This window comes from Centruroides sculpturatus, unplaced genomic scaffold (assembly GCF_000671375.1).
Source record: "Centruroides sculpturatus isolate CEXI.00-Female unplaced genomic scaffold, Cexi_2.0 scaffold901, whole genome shotgun sequence".
NCBI lineage: Eukaryota > Metazoa > Arthropoda > Arachnida > Scorpiones > Buthidae > Centruroides > Centruroides sculpturatus.
This window is the reverse complement of record NW_019385090.1, coordinates 284476-303678: the sequence shown is the minus strand read 5'-3', so window position 1 is coordinate 303678 and position 19203 is coordinate 284476. Positions and strand designations below refer to the sequence as shown.

General features: G+C 32.3%; 1 protein-coding gene across 1 annotated transcript in view; it reads left to right on the top strand.

The window, feature by feature from the left end:
• LOC111634530 (adenomatous polyposis coli protein-like) overlaps positions 1–19203 on the top strand; it is a 93722-nt gene that overhangs the window by 52654 nt on the left and 21865 nt on the right. Inside the window, exons 7-8 of the mRNA XM_023379326.1 lie at positions 7225–7369; positions 10352–10769. Of these exons, the coding sequence (XP_023235094.1) occupies positions 7225–7369; positions 10352–10769 (563 nt within the window). The remainder of the gene's footprint in view (positions 1–7224; positions 7370–10351; positions 10770–19203) is intronic.

Genomic DNA, 19203 nt, shown 5'->3' with positions numbered 1-19203 from the left:
ATTTTAATATTTAGAAAACTTTGCAATTCATTTCTTCCATTTTCATAAAACATCTTCATACTCTATATCATTTTCTTTTACATTTTAAAAAATTTATTGTTTTAATATCCAAGTAAATTAAAACATGACAACTTAAAATAAGACAAAGTTTAATAAATTCTTTTTAATTATTAAATTATAAAATTAATTTGCGATAATAATGTTTACAATTTGTACTAATATCGGATGTGGTTGAGAATTATTAATATATATTCATCTATAAATTTTAATCCATGAATTTTGGTAGTAAAATCGACTTGCCATTGCTCTTTCGCTGATAATTGATGCTTTTTAACAGAATCTATATCCCAAGATTTCTCTTGAAAAATTAATTTTGTGATCAGTGCTACCCAACCCACCACCGCTACTACTATTTCCACCATAGACTTCTATGCATACTTTTTTCCCTCGAGTTTTAATAGAATTTGTTGCCAATAAACATTCAAAACAGCCAGTATGTCGTCATCAGATGCCATGGCCGACTGACTCAATGGCGTAGCGAACATAACTGGCGCCCGGGGCACAACACTATATTGGTGCCCACCTCTCCCTCCAGAAACAAATCTTGTTTGTCTTGGAGACCATTTGGCGCCCCTCTGCGAGTGGCGCCCGGGGCACGTGCCGTACTTGCCCCATCCTAGCTACGCCTCTGCTGAGAGATTTTCTTCTTCGTGTGTGGGCGATAGGGAATTCTGAAGTTCCTCAAGGTCAGGCAGCCTCAAAGAATTAACTTAACGTGCATCACATTGGGAGGTCTAGGCAAGATAATACCACTTTAAGGCGGCCGCCTTAAAGTGGTATTATCTTGCCTAGACCTCCCAATGTGATGGGATTCGGCATTGAGTTTGGATTTGGGTTGCCTGGCCCAGCTGCAGGTTGAGGTTGCGGATCGCGCTCCATTATGTCTACTAATTACTATTTAATGTCCCTACTGTAGGAAACTAATACCTAACTCAGTTCGAATCGACCCTGTTACTCGTATATGGCCTTTTCTCCGTCGCCTTACCGAAGTTCCAAAGAAGTCGAAACCCCACTCCTGCAAACCAATATGTGAACCGTCGGGGAGGTTGGAATCTCCGATCCGGCAACAGGTTGTTAAACCTTCTCACTGTCAAGATGGCTTTAAAATTTTTCCTTTTATTTACTCCCATGTAACGGGATTTAATGTTTCGGGTCGAGTGGAGGAGGGAGGAGTGCCGTCGGTAAGGTGACAGGCGATATACGAGTAAAAGAGGACACCAATTTAACAAGGAAACAACGATTTATTAGCTACATCCATAGATCTATTATCGAGGGAAAATTCTGAGTCCCTAAAACGCGAAGGGCCGCGAGAGAGGTCACAAAAATTTGTTCCATACCTCTTTCTGTATTTAAATATCCGTGAGGAAAAAAATATATGATATCCAAAGGGTTCCGAATTGGTAGGATAAGGACACAAAATTAGATAATATCTTGGAGGACAGGCACTTCGCCGGTTGATGAATGACTCCCCCGAGAGGGGGAAGCAAGTGGCTTTTATAGTTTCGTCCTGGGAGAATGATCATGCGATTAATTGTTGTGAGGTAAAGGTACGCGGATGGGTCAAAGTTGCCCCCGGGACCATGCTAACTATCAACTTTGGAGTTGGAATGTGCAATTATTTTCGAAGTTGACGGATGTTTACTTGTTAGGAGTAGTAAGTACTGGGGTTGGATGTCACGCCAACAGTTATCTCAATTAAAACTTTTTCAAAAACTTCAGACTATGAGGCGTTAAATATAATTAAAATATTTTATTCTTGCGAGCGCTTTCGACGTAAATATGCATGTCATCTTCAGGTAATTCAAAAACGAATAGAGAATTTGAACCATACATTAAATTTAAACATTAACGATATTAGCCTTTTTTTTTTTTTTTTTTTTGAATATAACTATTATAAATGAGATTTAAATTTTAGAACTAAAAACATTTTAAAATATTTAAAATTGGTACGCATGCGTTTTAAAACAAATAAACTTTGATAAGAATGGCTATTAATTATTTTGTAAATGCGAAAAACTGGCGCGCGTGCACCTTAACATGCATAACATAAGAGCCAATTAGGATGGCGATTAAGAACAAGTAAATTTTACATTTTAAATTAAAATTAAAAATTAAAAACAAAAACCCTTTGTAAACGTGTATAAAATTTTTGGCACGCATGCGCCTTAACATAGACAGCATAGAAACTGAGCAGAATAGATCCATAAGTGCTAGTTTACATTAATATTTAAATATTAAAGACTAAAGCATGGGACATAATTTAAAATACATAAAACACGTAAAAAGACGCACATAATGAGGCCGACACGTATGCGCTTTGAGTCATGTAGGAGGTGCGGGAAAAGAATGTAAAATTATTGTTGATTTTTTAACTGCCTGTATATATTAATCCAGACATCTGGTAAGTCAAGGGTGGGGGAGTTGCACGGGGAGAGCAGTTTTGTGAGGATGGCCTCCCAAATATATATCAAGCTCCCTTCATCACAGCGTTTGAGTATTTCCACCTGATTCCAAAGCGCTATGTGATGATGATGTATCACCAATTTGGAAAGTTCCGTGTCGCAATTGCCAAGTGCCACCGAACGTTGGTGTTCAGATATACGGGTAGCAAGCATTCTGGTGGTCGCTCCTATATAATTGGTGCATATTCCTGATATTGGATTCTGCAAGGGAACGGAGTATACACCAGATTTTTCCAGGGTGGAAATAGTATCCCTATCATTACATAAGATTCGTCGCAGACATGGTCGTGGGGCAATAGGTAAACGAAAGCCATTCCGCCTGAAGATCCGGCAGATCCGGGACGTGAAGTGTCCACAGTATGGGAGTGAGGGACGGAGCGTTGTCCAATCTCTTGGTCTGCGCAATGTGGTGGCAGGGAAGAGAGACTGTATGACTCTATTTTTAACATGGATGTATTTGGAGGCAGTAAATCCCGCCGCGTACACCGCTGTGCGGACAGCTTCCAGTTCGGTATTGATAAGATTTTGTGTCGATGGTAGTAAGAATGCCCGTCTGATCATGGGAGCTATGGCCGCATTAACATATTGCTGTGGTTGACAGGCTGTGGCCGGTATTATGGGTGGGATATTGCCAAATTTGTGATAGACGGGAAAACTTCAAGCCTTCCTGGGATTTTTGAATGTGCAAGTCCAAGAAAGCAATTTTTCTCCCAACTTCCTTCTCCCACATGAAGTGTATAGTGGCATACATTTTTGATAAGTGGTGTTCTAATACCAGGAAGGAGTCTTCTGTATCCTGCCACGCCAAAAGAATATCATCTACGTATCTTAAATAAATTAAGGGGTAAGCTATGGTGAGAGGGAATTTAAAAACACTGTGTTTAACACGCCGCATGATGAGTTCTGCCAATACAGCTGACAGTGGTGAGCCCATTGGCACCCCCTGCTTCTGCAGGTAAATCTTTCCATTAAAGCGGAAGTAATTGTGCTCCGTAATAAAGAGTAATGCTTCACGAACTTCTAAAACTTGCTGTGCAGTAAAGCCCTCTTTGATAAGTAAGGTATTGGCTAGCATCACCGCTTCAAAGTGCGGTACCGAAGGGTACAACGCAACCACATCCATTTTATAAAATGTGTAAGTATCTGGATTCAAGCCAGCCAGCGTAGTGCATAACCTCTCTTTAGCCATGACAGATGAGGACACTACTTGGGAGGAGGAAGGAAGTAGCCCACCTAGCAATCTAGCAAGCGCTTTTTCAAGGAAGTATGTAGGGTGGGACCGCTTATTGACTAAAGGCCTTAACGGCCAGCTCTCTTTGTGCGTTTTTGCTTCAGAGAAAAGTCTGGGACAAGCGACGTTGGATGGGGGTCCAAGCGTCCCGAAAGAACTGAAGTAACCCCTGGGAGAGTAATTATTTTCCTTGTTTTTCTTAATACGGCTGGTGTTGGGTCTTCCAGTAAGATGACAGCTTGTGACTGGTTGAGGAAGTCTGTGGCCCTGCGTAGAAAGTCTTCCTCCCTGCATAGAACGAACTTCTTGTCCTTGTCTGATATCAGAAGTCTCATGTTGGAAGTTGATAAGCGCTCGCAAGAATAAAATATTTTAATTATATTTAACGCCTCATAGTCTGAAGTTTTTGAAGAAGTTTTAATTGAGATGTTTACTTTGAACGAAAAGGGAGTTTGGAATTTTTTCCCTTTTTTTAAGTTAGGTTTTAGTTTAGGTTTAAAGAAAAATTTAATTGAGGCTTTTGGGAAAATACAGGACTTTAATCGAAAAGATAATCGGCAAAAATTCCGGATTTCACATTTCCATCGATAGTAAATTTTGCAAGAAATTCCATGTTTGTTCGATTCTTTGTTTTTCAACATTGTTAAATGAAGACAGATGAACAAAATGGTACCAAAGGACACACATTGCGAAAATCATACTGGGCAAGCGCAAATGCAAACTCTAACATACGTTCATGAACTTTGACCTACATTACCCGAGGCAGACCACCATGCAATTAGTCCGGAAAGGAGTAAACAAGGCAATAAAATACTTAGCCGGCTCTAGAGATAAGAGGTTCATTTTGTCTAAAAGCCAGGTGTGTGTGACTAATAAATCTAGAAAGTTCAGCGAATTTCTATAAATTAATTAATTTTGTTTTTTTCGGAAATTGAAATTTTATTATAATTTTCTTACAAATGTTTTTATAAGTTTTTATTTTGCCTTTCTAATATGGCGCCCTCATGATTCCTGTGCCTGGAGCAGTTTGCTTCAACTGCTCCACAGTAGTCGTCCCTGCACAGAAACCTTAATGGCCGCTAATTTTGCTTTTGTGCAAACAGTCGTGTTTGTAGGCACTTGGACTCAGGATGGAGATGGCCTGAGAGACGACTGGAAGAAGTGTATGCTACTACAAATTTAACAACTCACAATATCCATTTATTTACATAGCAATAATATACAGAAGTTGATTAAGATGCTTAGCTGGTGCTAATTTTGTATACTAACTAAAGTAGCTATATTTTCTGTTTTTTAGCTCTAATTTTTATGTTGATTGACTATTTAATAAAACCATTAATGTTTTATCTGAAATGTTTAGCCATAAAATTTTTCCTGCAAAACTCACTTCACTACCTACTAGGCAAAAAAAATTGTATCATATTGAACCAATTTTTTTTTATCTGTTAGCTAGGTAAGTTTTTCCTCTACCAAACAAGTTGAAAGTTTTAAGTATGGAACTTTTTCCATTTCACAAAGTCATTAGCACCCAACTGTTTTATAACTTTCTGAGTGTGAGAAATGGAGTGTTGAAGTTTGTCTATTTCTAGCTAACACACTTTCTGGTTTAGATATCAAATATTTTAAGTCTAATACATAATATTACAGCAATTTTTAGAAGAATCAAATAGAATAAGTGATGTTAGAACATCATTTTTGGTGTTATCAGAAGTTTCTATTTTGCGGAAAATTTTCAATTTTATGCTTCAGAAAACTTGCTTATTTGTCTAAATAGCCTCAAATAATATAAAAGCACAAGTGAAAATAGTGCTGAAAAACCATGAAAGTAATGATTTTTTAGCATTTATTTACATTCTAGATTCTGATTGGTATAGTCAAAGTGGTTGTGGTACTTCCCAGGAAATTTGAATCAATCTTTTCTGAAAAGACACTGATTTGTCAACCTAATGTCATTCAAACTAGAAAAAACCAATCAGAGTTCAATAAGGAATGTACAAATGCTATAACAACCAATTATTTACAACAATGTCTCTCCATAGACTAAAAATAGAAGAAAATTTTTAATTTTTATGTTGGACCAAGAAAATTAATAGTTGGAATATAGTCATACGACTAAAGGAAGCTGATTGCACTAAAAAGTTTGGATTTTATAATTATTTCAAACCATGTCGCCATAAATTTCCTGTGATTGTCAATACTGCCCACAGCTAAAGTAATTAGACTTTCTATCAACAAAAAGGGTTGTAAAATGGTCCAGCCCACTGGTCAGTAAACTTAATCCTAACCTGGCCCTTCTTCAGAAGAGGTTGTGCATCCCTGGTTAATGGTTGTGTTCAGTTCGAGGAATTCACACAGTAGTAGATCTTCACTATCCCATAACACAGTGACCATGGTTTTGGGCAGATGGTTGAGTTTTTTTTTTTTACTGGGGAAGCTGGATGTTTCCATATCATGGACTGTTGTTTTGTTTCTGGGGTAAACTCATAAACCCAGGTTTCATCTTGGTAATGATGCTTTCAAGGAAAGAATTTCCTTCCTGGTGGTATTGGGTGAGATGTTGAAATGAAGAACTCATTTGATTGGTTTTTTTTCATAAGACAGCATTTTTGGCACCCAGCGAGCTGAACTTTGCAGAAGTTTAGGTTGCTTATGATTTCATGAACACAACTCAGGAATGCCAGTCATTGCAGCAATTTCACGAACTTTAATGCGACAATCTTTCCTAATCAAATGTTCGACTATTCAGCAGATGTCATCAGTGTGTAAGATTTTTGGTCTGTCTCTTTTTTCTCTTCTCTGGATCATCATTCAGTTTCATTTGTTCATCTTTAAATTTTTGGCACCGAATTCTAACTTCTTTTCAACTTAAAATGTTTGGACCATAAACACCCTGTAATCTTGAATTTTGCTCTGATTAACTCCTTCGGCTTGCAAAAATCTGATAACTCTCTTCACACTTCGAATGCTCTGTGATTACATATGCCATGTTTGTTTGCTTCCTGGAAGCTAAGTTGAATCTTGAACAAAACACCATTCCAGACTCTACTACTACACACATGAGCGTGGCTAGTCATGCATATGGTGCCAATATTGCACATGCGCAATATTAATAAGTTTGTATAACAGTCAACTGTACCTTTTAATATTGGACATTCCATGCATTTTAGAGAACACATTTTTGTTATTAATTCATTATTAAATGTTGAATACAGTATTATCTAAATATAGTTCATAGTTTTGTTTTAATATAAAAATTTATACTGTACAAATGTTTATATCTAAAGTTTAGTTGGGGATAGTTGTTCAGTCAGATTATTTAAAGTTCAAATGCTTGATTTGAAGTTGTTTAAAATAAAATACAATTATTTGATCAAATAATCAAAAATAATTATCTTTCAAAAGATTAAATTATAAAACATGTTTCATTTGATAGGTTTTATATTTTGAAATTAAAAAATATGTTTTTTAAAGGAAAAACAGTTACATTTGGAGAGGAAGTTAATTATGCTGAAGAAACACCATTAATGTTTTCACGATGCAGTTCTCTTGGATCTCTCAGTAGTTTTGAACAACATTCGATTCAAGATGATCGCAGTTCAGTTATTAGTGATTTCAGGTATATAGAAATTTTCTTTTTTACTCTTTGCTTTTAGTTTTAAATTAAATTGTATTAATTATTTAAAGTTTTGAATGTTAAGGCTGATATTTGAAGCTCAGAATGAAATGTAAAGGGTTTAGAATAATGTTTATTAATTTAAGTATGAAATTTAATTATTTCAATCCATCAGATCACATAATATGTTCATCTAATAGACTGATTTTTTCCAATTCATTAAAAAATATTGCAAATTCTGATAAAGGTTAATTTTTTATATAATTTTTAAAAAACAAATGCTATATATATAATATATGAGAATCCAAACTTTAACAAAAATCAATCATCAATGACACCATACTTGCTCAACAATTGTTATTCTCAGCTACCTGAGAAAATCTCCACGTACACTTTCCTAACGATGAAAGCGACACATTCCCATGATCTGCTGACCTCTTAGCCAGGTGATAATATACTGATATCAAAATTAACATCTGTAGAGTCAGTCACTGTTTTAGTCCTTTCCGAGGAAAGAAGTCGTTGCCCAGTTCCCAGTCGTCAACAGTGCTTCTAATTAGTTCTCATATCACCTTTACGGATACCTTGCCTACTAACAGATATTGCCAAATCTTCATCACCAGATATCACCTTTTTCCAAACTGCTCCGATCATCGAACTGTCCACACGACAACCCTATTACCAAAAACGAACTTAGAAAGTTGGAACTCGACAAGTCATACTCTCAGGTATATTTATCTCAGCACTCAAACCTCGTGTGAACTCTCTCTCTCACAATCACTCTGTTAAAAAGGTCGGTTAATCTAACATTATGATATGTATCCTATAACCTTTTTTTTTGAAATTATTAAACAGTTATTTGTTATTAACCCTAGAGTCTGAGTGCAGTACTTACGGTGCATAGTCTCTCAATCCCTCTCCATCCCGAATTTGATCGCCAGTGCATGTGGCCGCTCACATGACCTATGTTGAATCCGAATCAACATGCTGTACGGCTTCCATGTCAAACATGACACAGTGGTGCATTGAATATAAATAACATATTGAGTATATGAGATAAAGTGAGAGGATCTCTTGCTTTGGACTGGAATGTTGTCTGAAAATTAGTGTTGGAGAGTAGATACAACTAACTGTCTGAAAATTTCATGGAAATCCAATAATTAGGATCACTTAGGATAGAATAAATATTAAAATTTGAGTCAGGGAAGTTGAAATTAACATAAATCGGTGTTGGGGACCATGAAAAACTTTAATTAAAAAAAAAAGAAATATTAAGAGTTACCGACATTTGTGTTAGAATAGTTTTACTGTATATACTCAATAAACAGAAACTGCTTGATTAAAGTTACCAAAATTATTTCATCATTTTCAGACTGATTTTATTTCTGGCCTTTATATTTCATTATGCTATATTTAATTTACATATACACTGAAGTTGTCCAAAACTGAAGTCTAAAACATTTCAGAATAAATAATTTCAGTAACCTTAATCAGTTTTTATTTATTTAATATTATAGTTTGAAGTTTCTTATGTTTAGAAAATATATTATTTTCTTGAAAATTTGTTTTCCTGAAAATGAATTTAAATATATGGACTGTTTATTTTGAAAGTGGTGTAAGTCCATGTTTTTCTTCTTTCAAGATATTTAAACATTTGTAATTTAGTTGATTCAAAAATATAAATAAAGTATACTAAGTTTGACAATGTTTCTATGACTTTTTGCAATCAACTTATGTATTTCTAAAGTCTTCTATGTGAATTTTACTAAACTAATATATTGTTTCTGGGCCATAAATGGACTTACACTACTTTCATAATTATTGAACTGTAAAATTCTTTAAATTTCTATTATGTAAAATTCAGTTTCACTTGAAACATTGTGGTTTATTCTGATTTTGGTTATATATAATAACAAGAAATAAAATAGTGGTGTTTATTCTGAACATTAAAAATATGTACTTATTGTTAAACTATTTTATAAGTTTATCATTATTATGAGCTTACCATTAGATACTGCTTTTCATTTAGGTTCATTACATGGATTATTTTTCCATTCCATCAAATTGTACATTTGTTGGTAAAATTCATAGTTTTACTCCTCTGTTGTAAGGGGCTGTCCATAAATGATGTCCACACTGGAAGGGGTGAGAGGGTTAACCCCTCTCTTCTAGTGTGGACATCATTTATGGATTTTCTGCAGTCTAATTAAGCACTTAGGTTGTCCATAAATTACATCTGCATTTTTCTTGAAATATTTACTCCCCCCTCTTATCCCAGTTTGTCAAAGTTTTTGTAACCTCTTCCCTTTTTGGATGTCCAACATAACTCAACCCCTGTTAAAACATTCATCACTTTATGAATGATAGATACCATAAGTAGAAAAGAAACATACAAGAAACTTTCAAATAAATATATGTTTCATTTCTACTTATGGTATCTATCATTTATAAAGTGATGAATGTTTTAACGGGGGTTGAGTTATGTTGGACATTCAAAGAGGGGAAAAGGTTACAAAAACTTGGACAAACTGGAATAAGAGAAGGGGAGTAAAAATTTCAAGAAAAATGCAGATGTAATTTATGGACAGCCCAAGTGCTTAGACTGCAGAAAATCGACTTACACCACTTTCATAATCAATGGTTATGCAATGTCATTTACTAATGAATTTTTAATTGATCGAAGTGTATGGTTATTTTAAAATGCTAAGTGTGAATTGTTTATAAATAAAAAGTTTACACTAAATTGTATGTATATTATATGATTTCTCAACTTTTCCAAAAATGGACTTACACCACTTTCAAAATAAACGGTCCATACACATATAATGTATATACATTTTTATATATGTACAATCAATATATATATATATATATATTTTACATTTGCATAAAATTAATCAAATTTAAAGATAATTATAATATATCTTTAAATTTTATTAATTTTATGCAAATGTGAAATTTCATACTTAATTTCTTTCATTTTAGTCGTCGAGCTAGTGAAGTTGTATCTCCAAGTGATTTGCCAGATTCTCCCAGTCAGACTGTTCCACCTAGTCCACATAGAGATAAAAAAAATATATTTGAGTTTAAAGATTCAACTGCCCTTCCTGAAAAAATGATATGTCCAGATGAATCATTTAAAGAAAAAAGTATATTTGAAGATTCAAAAACATCATTTGCTGAAGAAGGAACACCAGCTGAATTTTCAAGAGCAACAAGTTTAAGCTCGTTGACTATTGATGATGATCTAAAACTTCCAAAAAACTTGGATTTAAAAGATAAAGCTCCAGAAAATAAATTTCATATAGATAAACAACTTATTGAAAAAAGAACAGAAAAAGTGACATCAGTAGATTCTGAAAAAAGACATTTAGAAGAAAATTCTAGTCATAGTAGTAGCAATGTAAGTTTAAATTTTTATTTATTAAACACATATATAACATATATATATATATNCATGCAGAAGGTACCAGTCACCACTTTGCCAGATCTGCGGCCGTTTACGACGAATGGATTCCCTCAAACGACATAAAATGTCTAGGTAATTGAGAGACCAACTCAACATTTTCCTCGTTCCATGAAGTTGAAGGTTGGCCAGAGCGTTCATCATCTGCGATGGATTCTCGGCCCTCTTTAAACCTTTGATTTCACCATGGTAGAATCACTGTACACCTTTCTTAGCAGTTTTAAAGTCTTCATAGATGTTTTACCTAAACGCTGACAAAATTTAATGTTGCAGCGCTGTTCTTGAAACTCCATTTTTATTACGTCGCAAAACAAAGGTAACTATCTCCGAAAAAAAACAACAGCACTCGTGGTTTAATCATGTGACATGGGCGAAATCAACCTGAACACGTAGGGGTGGTTTGATAGAATCCATTTCATATGCTGTAACTTTAAATACATGCTTTTGTTGTCATACATTACTGCAGTCCCCAAACTTTTGGATCGTACCACGTATATATATTTCACATATATAGTATAATATAATAGTGTGTTCAAAATATTCTTAAATCCAATAGCTTCTTGGGAAATATTAATTTAGGGATGAGTATATGCATTTCTTAATTACTGTAGTGTTGTTCAGAAATGACTAGCTCAGTAATTTTATACTTAATTTTCAGAGATGAAAAATAATTATAAATGTTGAATTCAAAATGAAAAAGATGTAGAAGTTAAATGTTGTAGAATGAGGCTAGTTAATTACATGTAAAATAACTTAGACAAAAATTGTTAAGAAAAGACACTATTTTTATTAAACATAACACTGCTAAATCTGAATTCTTGTATAATTAAAGGCAAAATACATAAAATTCTGGAGTTTTAATATACAGTAAAACCTATCTATGGCGACCACCTACGGTTCCTTCAAAAAATGGTCTTTTAGACAGGTGGTCGTCCAATACAGGTGGTGCTGTAATACTGTATTTCTGTACATATTTTGTGCACTTTTTAGCCATTTCTACTAAGAAAAACTCGAGGTGAGCAAATAAAAGCAAATTTTTTCAATGACAGGGCTATATTGGTATTGTATTTTATTCTTATTGGATAACTCGATTTACAGGAGTTTGTTGTGATTTTATAAGACAGATTTAATACCAATATTTTAAAGATTAATACAATATTCGCATTTTCTCGATTATAACACACACTTTCTTTTTTCCGGCTTAATTAATTCAACTCGGTTGTTTTTGTTCGCTCCTCAGTTACGTGCATTACGTCATCGATATACAAGCGCGTTGTATTTCTACATCACTTTGGTTTTGGTATTTGCTAGTTTAATCATATTTTAACTTTAAAAATACTGTATTTTTAATATTTAATATTTTCTTAAGTACAATAAGAAAAATTATTAAATAATAATAAATTGATTTTATTATTTTTTCTCATTGTACAATTTCATTACATTCCGCGATTGTCATTGCGGAATAAAAAAAGGTAGGTTGCCTGTAAAACTGAGTTTTGCATTAATGCGTTTATTGTTTTTTGAATATTTTGCATGTGAAAATGACTTGGATATTATTTTCCTTAAAATATCAGGGAAATAAGGTAGGTTGATATAGAAACTATTTATCGCACATGTACTGTACATGAGCTTCAAAATAAATAGATAAGTAAATAAAAATAAATTTTATCAAATGAAGAGATCAGCCGATTAATTGTATAGTGTACAATATTTTATACCCCCAAGGAAAATACTGTAGGTCTACGGTAAAATAAATTTCGTTTTCCACAGTTAAACTTCGCCGCTAATTGCTGTTGTGATGACTTTAATACGATCTTCTGACGACAGCACTTTGCATTTCTTTCGTTTTTCGGACATTTTCCAACAAACTGAAATAAATTTCCTTTGTTGCTAGACTAATTTATTAACATCTGCACCTAATTTCAAGGGTAGGAAAAGTGCCCGGGATGGGTTCGAACGTCGAACGAGAATTTAGACTAATTCATTATATTATGAGGTGGAAACGTTGTTGAGATGGGTTCTTACAATAGTTTAGACCAGATACATTTGCGAAAGTGGTCGCTTATTACAGGTGTTGTATGTTGTTTCGGACCAAAAATTGATGCCCGCGGTCGCGTTACACAGGTGGTCGTTTAATACAGGTAACTTATACGAAGACTCTATGGATAAACTATTCCATGCCAGAAATTTTCGCCTGTTTTGACAGGTGCCCGTCGAATGCAGGTGGTCGCCTAAGCAGTTTTTACTGTACTTTTATCCCATAAATACGTCAAAATTCAGCTTACATCATTTTGTTGTTGTGATCAGGTTGGGTAACCTAAACAATTGCAATTTAATGATTTAACAAAAGCCAGATGTCTTAATTTGAGGCAGAAGTCTCCAGAAATGAGTGAAGTTACAACTTATTACATAAAGAAAACAAATGAAAATAATTCTTTTATATAAAACTGAACTCATTAAAGTAAACTTATTTTATGTATTTATCTTATTTGTTTTTTTATTATACAAGATCAATCTAGCTATTTACATTGTTTTTTTTTATTATTATTTTGAACAAGCCTTCAGTTAATAATTTCAGCCAAACTTAAAATTTGTTTGAATAAGCATGATGATGATGTGAGGTAGTTTTTAGTTTTTGTTGTGGTAAGTATACAAATAATGCATAGTGTTATTGTCTGCTTTAGTTATTTGGACGATAGCTCAACTAACTATCTACTTTAATCCAAATTACTTTATTTTAATAATTAAAATATGGCTTTTTAGACATTGGTATTAGTTATGTATTAGTTTTCATTGGTATAATGTTAAGAGCTCTTGCTAATACAATTAAATTCCCATCTCATTGGTCTCCCTAAAGTTTGCATTAGCATTTCATTTTTCAGTTTTTCAAACTATTTTTTTTTTTTAAATAAACTTTGCTGAAAATTATGAATATGTCTTATAAAATTGGGAATACCAAAATTATAATAAATTTGAGACTAGAAATGAATGGAAAATAATGTCATTATCTCTAGTATAAAAATAATACATAATCAGTAACTATTTTATTTCATTATTAATAAATTATTGCCAAGCATTTTAAAATTAGTATATTATAAGTTCAACATTTTCAATGATTTAATGTTTTTTGCTATTAAATTTGCATTTCATTCAATGTAATTTTTGTTGAAGATCATAAGAATTGTTGTCTTGTTTAGGTAAAAAAGGAATGGTGAATAACTTTTTACATTTTAACTCCTAACCTTTCATGAAAGGAAGGAAATAATACAATTAAAATAGCAAGCACACTACATTTTAATAGAAAGTATTGGAGAACAATCAGCTCAATCTAGTTTTTTCTCTTTTTGTTCATTTTCTAAGTGTTGAAGACTTATTTTTCTACTAATTCCTTTCATATAATGTCAAAGATAAAGATTTATTGTACAGTGCTTAGAAATATCATTGTGATCTTTTGGTTACAGAAATATTGTACTTACTACAAAAAATAAAACTGAATTGTAATTTCTCAGCAGTTTTTGCTTGTAAGTTTGAAAACAAAATGGATCTCTTTTTCACTTTTAACTTTAATTTTTTCCTAGTGATCCTAAAAATTAAGATTATTGATATGATTATTGTGAGTAAAAATTGGATTTTGTAACTACTAAAGGGCAAAAAAGTAGCAGTAAAAGTTTTTGAAAATTAGAAAAAAGTAACAAATTCAAAATAAATTATAATGGAAAAGAAAAAAGGAAACAGTCAAAATGACCACTTTTGACTGTTTCCTTTTTTCTTAAAAGTTAAAAGAAGTGTATATTCACTGGAGTTCTAGCATTAATCATTTACAGTGAATCATTTTATTTGATGATTAATAAAATGACAGGAAAAACTCCATAGAAAGACTATTGCTGAGTTTGTGAGTTTTAGCAAATACAGCCTCTTATTTTGATATATTCACAGAAATATATAATTCAGTACCCATTTTATTTATAAACTTTGAATCTTGCTCAAAGTAGATTGGTATTTTTGGATATGTGTGGAGTAAGTATAAAATGAAAATATTTTGGCATCAGATATATTTCTGTTTTCAATGAATTTGTTTTGGTGGACAATCTTTAATTTTCTTTTGGTTGATCTTATTTTAGATTTTGCAAAAATTTCGGTGTAATCTTGCAATAAATTAGAAAATATGCATGTTTTTTTCGTAAACATGTGGAAAACTGGTGCATACCTCTAGTTATGTTATGCTACTTAGAAAAGATTGGAAATATATTTTAGAATTTATTGAATAAAAACAGATTATTTTGATATATTACACACTTATCTTTTATTAAATGTAGAATAATTTTCTCATGTCTTACTTTTCTAATTTATAAAATATTAAGACCAATTAGTTTATGTTGTTATAATATCATATATAATATGTCCAGTGGTATATCATTGATTGCTAAAACTGTATAAATTCTAGTTTACTATAATAATGGAAGTGTTGACAATTATTATGGGTGTAATTAATGAATATATACTCTGTTGTTGATGATTAGTTTATTTATACAGCTTTATATGTTTGTTATTGTTTGTTTTTCTTAATAATAATGTTATAGTTTGTGCAGATATAATCTAAATTTATTTATTTATACCATTAAACATGGCTTGGCATAGGATAGTCTGTATGGCTCTTGTGCCAAAAGAACATCGAAAAACCAACCAATTAATGAATATAGGTAGTGATATAAATATGATATTTCATTAATGTCTCTGCCAAGGGTTATGACAGATCTGAATAAAAACATATCTACTAAAAAAAAACTGTTCTAGTACGTGCTGTAGTATATATGATTATATTTAAAAAATTTCCTGTGTATGTGGCATGTATTTAATATTTCTGCTTTCTTAATTCTTATGGTTCTATAGTGTGATGTAAAAGTTATGTTTAAGGTCTAATGTTTCTGGATTTTTGTGTAGTATATATGATATAAACCTGTGGAAGAGTGGACTACAGGCACAATAAATATCTTATTTTCCACAGATGCAGTAATTTCTCGGGTGAGTTTGATGTACTTATTGATTTTATCAGTGTAGCTATTTTGTATTTTGTGGCTTTATGGGATAGATATGTCCATGATATATGTATGATTTCATTTTATTTATCAATGAATGTGATGAATTGTTTTACTTGTAACTCTATCTGTCATAACACGTTTTGTTTATTATTTTCTCCAACTGTTTGTAGTGTGTTACTTTAATGTGTAGTAGTGTGTTTTAGGAAACTTTGATGTATCATGTCTGTTGTTTGATTATATTTATATGAGTAATCTGTGCTAAGTGCATGTTTTCTGATGTGATTTTTTTTTGTGTTATTTTAGGCATGATGTCACATTTTCTACATCTGCATCTGTCTCTTAATTTATATATTCTAAAACTTTTTGTTTTACAGGTTATACCTGACATTTATTGTGACAGATATGACCTGATTTTTATGGCAGTCACCAACTCTTCAGATTCCCAAAGAGCTAGTTAATAATTTGACAGATTTGTCAACATAATTTTGACTAAGTTCATAGGAATGTCTTCTATGTACTTTCTGCAAGACAACACAATATATTGGATCAACATAACACAATATACAAAAACATTGATTTATCGATCAGTATTTTTGTATATTGTGTTATGTTCAGATTAGTTTGTTTTACTTAATGCAGTTTGGTCCAAAATTTTAAAAACAAAAAAGTCTAAACTAACTAACCAGACTATTTTTTTCACAAAACTTTTCATTGGTTCAGTTTTGTTTCTAGCTGAGTTTTTACACCACATAAGTATGATATATCTTGTTTATAGAAAAACTCATAGTATCAACATTTCGTTACACATTGAAGGTTTGTTAATGGGTCTTCCTTGTTTAAAAGAAAATAGGAATCAATAAAAACCAATAGGAAATTCTAATGGTTCCCCATTGGTTTCTACTAGGATTTAAAATCTTAACTATAATCAATAAAATTTTTATTGTATTTTAGGAGACTATTTAAACCAATAGAAACCATTAACAGGTGTTCTGTTGGCTTTTATTGGAACAATCAAACCGATGCTAATAAACATTAGTAAAAAAAATTTATTGGTGTATATGCTATTGGTCTATGAAATCTGTAAAATTGTGTTAATTAATTCTTATCTATACTGTCATTGAGTATAATTGTAGTTTTGGTGCATATTATGCTGTTGGTACTATAAATGAGTGTTTGATCTGTGTGATCTAATATTTGTGTAGCTGTGTCATCAGTTGATGCATGTGTTGTGAAACTTGTTTGATATGTTCAAGTGGTGTTTGTGGAATAAAATTGTTATATTTATTGTTCTGTTTGATCAACAATACTTTGCTCTGTTACTGAGATGTGGATATTTTTGTGTGAATTTGTTGTGTAGTGTTTATATGCTGTCATGTCCAATTCAAGTTTTTTAATGGTGTAGTAGGTATGGATGATAAATTCATTCATTACTTGAGTCTACTTCATCTGTTAGCACAGTTTTCCAACCTTGGTATCAGTGTGACTGTATTACTACTCTAATACTCTAATAAAGAAAGAGGGGCTGCCTGCTTTTGCAAACTTTGCCCTCCTGGAAGAAAAAGGGGTGAAGAAAAGATTGAAGGAAAGGTTCTGAAGTGAGAAGTATAAAGGAAAAATGGGGGAAGTAAAGGTGAAAAAAGTTTGTAGGACCTCAGAGTGCCACATTGGAAATTATTAATAACCAAAATTACAACAGTTAACAAAATCATTATACAATATTATCAATTACAAGTAGTATGTAAAACCTGTCACTTATGGGTAGGTAATTAAGAACCTTGATCAGTGCAAGGTTATAATAATATCAAAAACTGATTACAATTTTAGTACACAGAGAATGTAAATATTAACTTACAGTGATATAATAATACTGATTACAATTTCTATTCACAGAGAAGGTAAGTGATTTAAGTTATTTACAAGTTCCTGACAATTGGTAAGTTAACATGCCAAACATATATAACTGACATGAGGTCTGAATATGCCATTCTAATTACAATAAGAAGAACATAGAAATGTTGATTAATGTTTTTTACAGATTCACTGGCATATGACATGTTAACATATCAAACGTTGCCAACATTAGAATGTAATTTGCCAAACCAATTACAGTACAAAACATAGAACAGGGGTCGCCAAAGTGGTCAATATCGACCCCCAGGGGTCGATGCGGCTAAGGGATCACAACCTTTTTTTTTTTTATTTTGCTCATACACATACACTTGTAATAAAACTTTATGGTGGGGGTCAATGTGAGGCTTTGGAAAGTGGTTGGGGGTCGACGGTTACAAAAGTTTGGCGACCCCTGACATAGAATAACATTTGTAAATAAAAAAAAAAAAACATAATGATACTTGAGGTCCCGATACATATTAACAGAAATATATATATATATACATACATACAGTAGAGCGTCAATTTTCTGAAAGTCAATCATCCAAAAGAATTCCAGTCAGTAAATTTAAATTTTCGCCAGTGCTGTGGTGCTTCAATCTTTGGCTATGTCTTGGGCTACTCAAATATTTTACGTTTTTGATACTAAATTAACATCTGAAGTATAATTTTTTATTATTTTTATATTTTTCAATANTTTCATCACCTTTCATAAAAACATTTTGATTGTTGATTTTCAAAGATTAACAGGAGACTAATAGAGTTATGTAGCAACATAACACTATTTGTCTCCTGTTAATCTGACAGGAAATGCAAATCAGTATCAGATTATGCATTTGAGGAATCCAAGGTGTAAATAAACTTTGGGCCCCACTCATTGATATTTATTTTATTACGCATACTGGATACACTCCTTGATGCGGGGAGCAAAACCATCTCCCAAAGAACAACACTTAGATACAATGAACATAAGATCACAAACAGATTATACAATAATAAATTAAATAAATAACAATTTAGATATAAATTAAAGATTTAAAAATCAAATGTAATAATTAGTTAAAGTTTGGGAGCATCTATCAATAAAATTCAAAAAACCAATAAATAAAAATAAAACAACTAAAAATAAGCAAATTGCTTACCTATAAAAAAGAAATAAGTTAATAATGAAGATACAGCACTGACAGATGCTCCCAAACAATACCAGCAACAAGGCTAAATTTATAGTAGAGGAATCACACCCCCTAAAACAAAAGATCAATAGATTTTCTTAGAAAACAAAACACTTTAAATTGATAACATGGTACCGATATAATTTTAAGAAATAAAGACCTGGTAAGAACTTCACAACTGAAAATTTCTGCACGTAGCACTTTAAGACGCCCACATTTAGCCAAAATATGCCAGGCATCCACAATTTCTTTCTCAACACAAAAGTCACA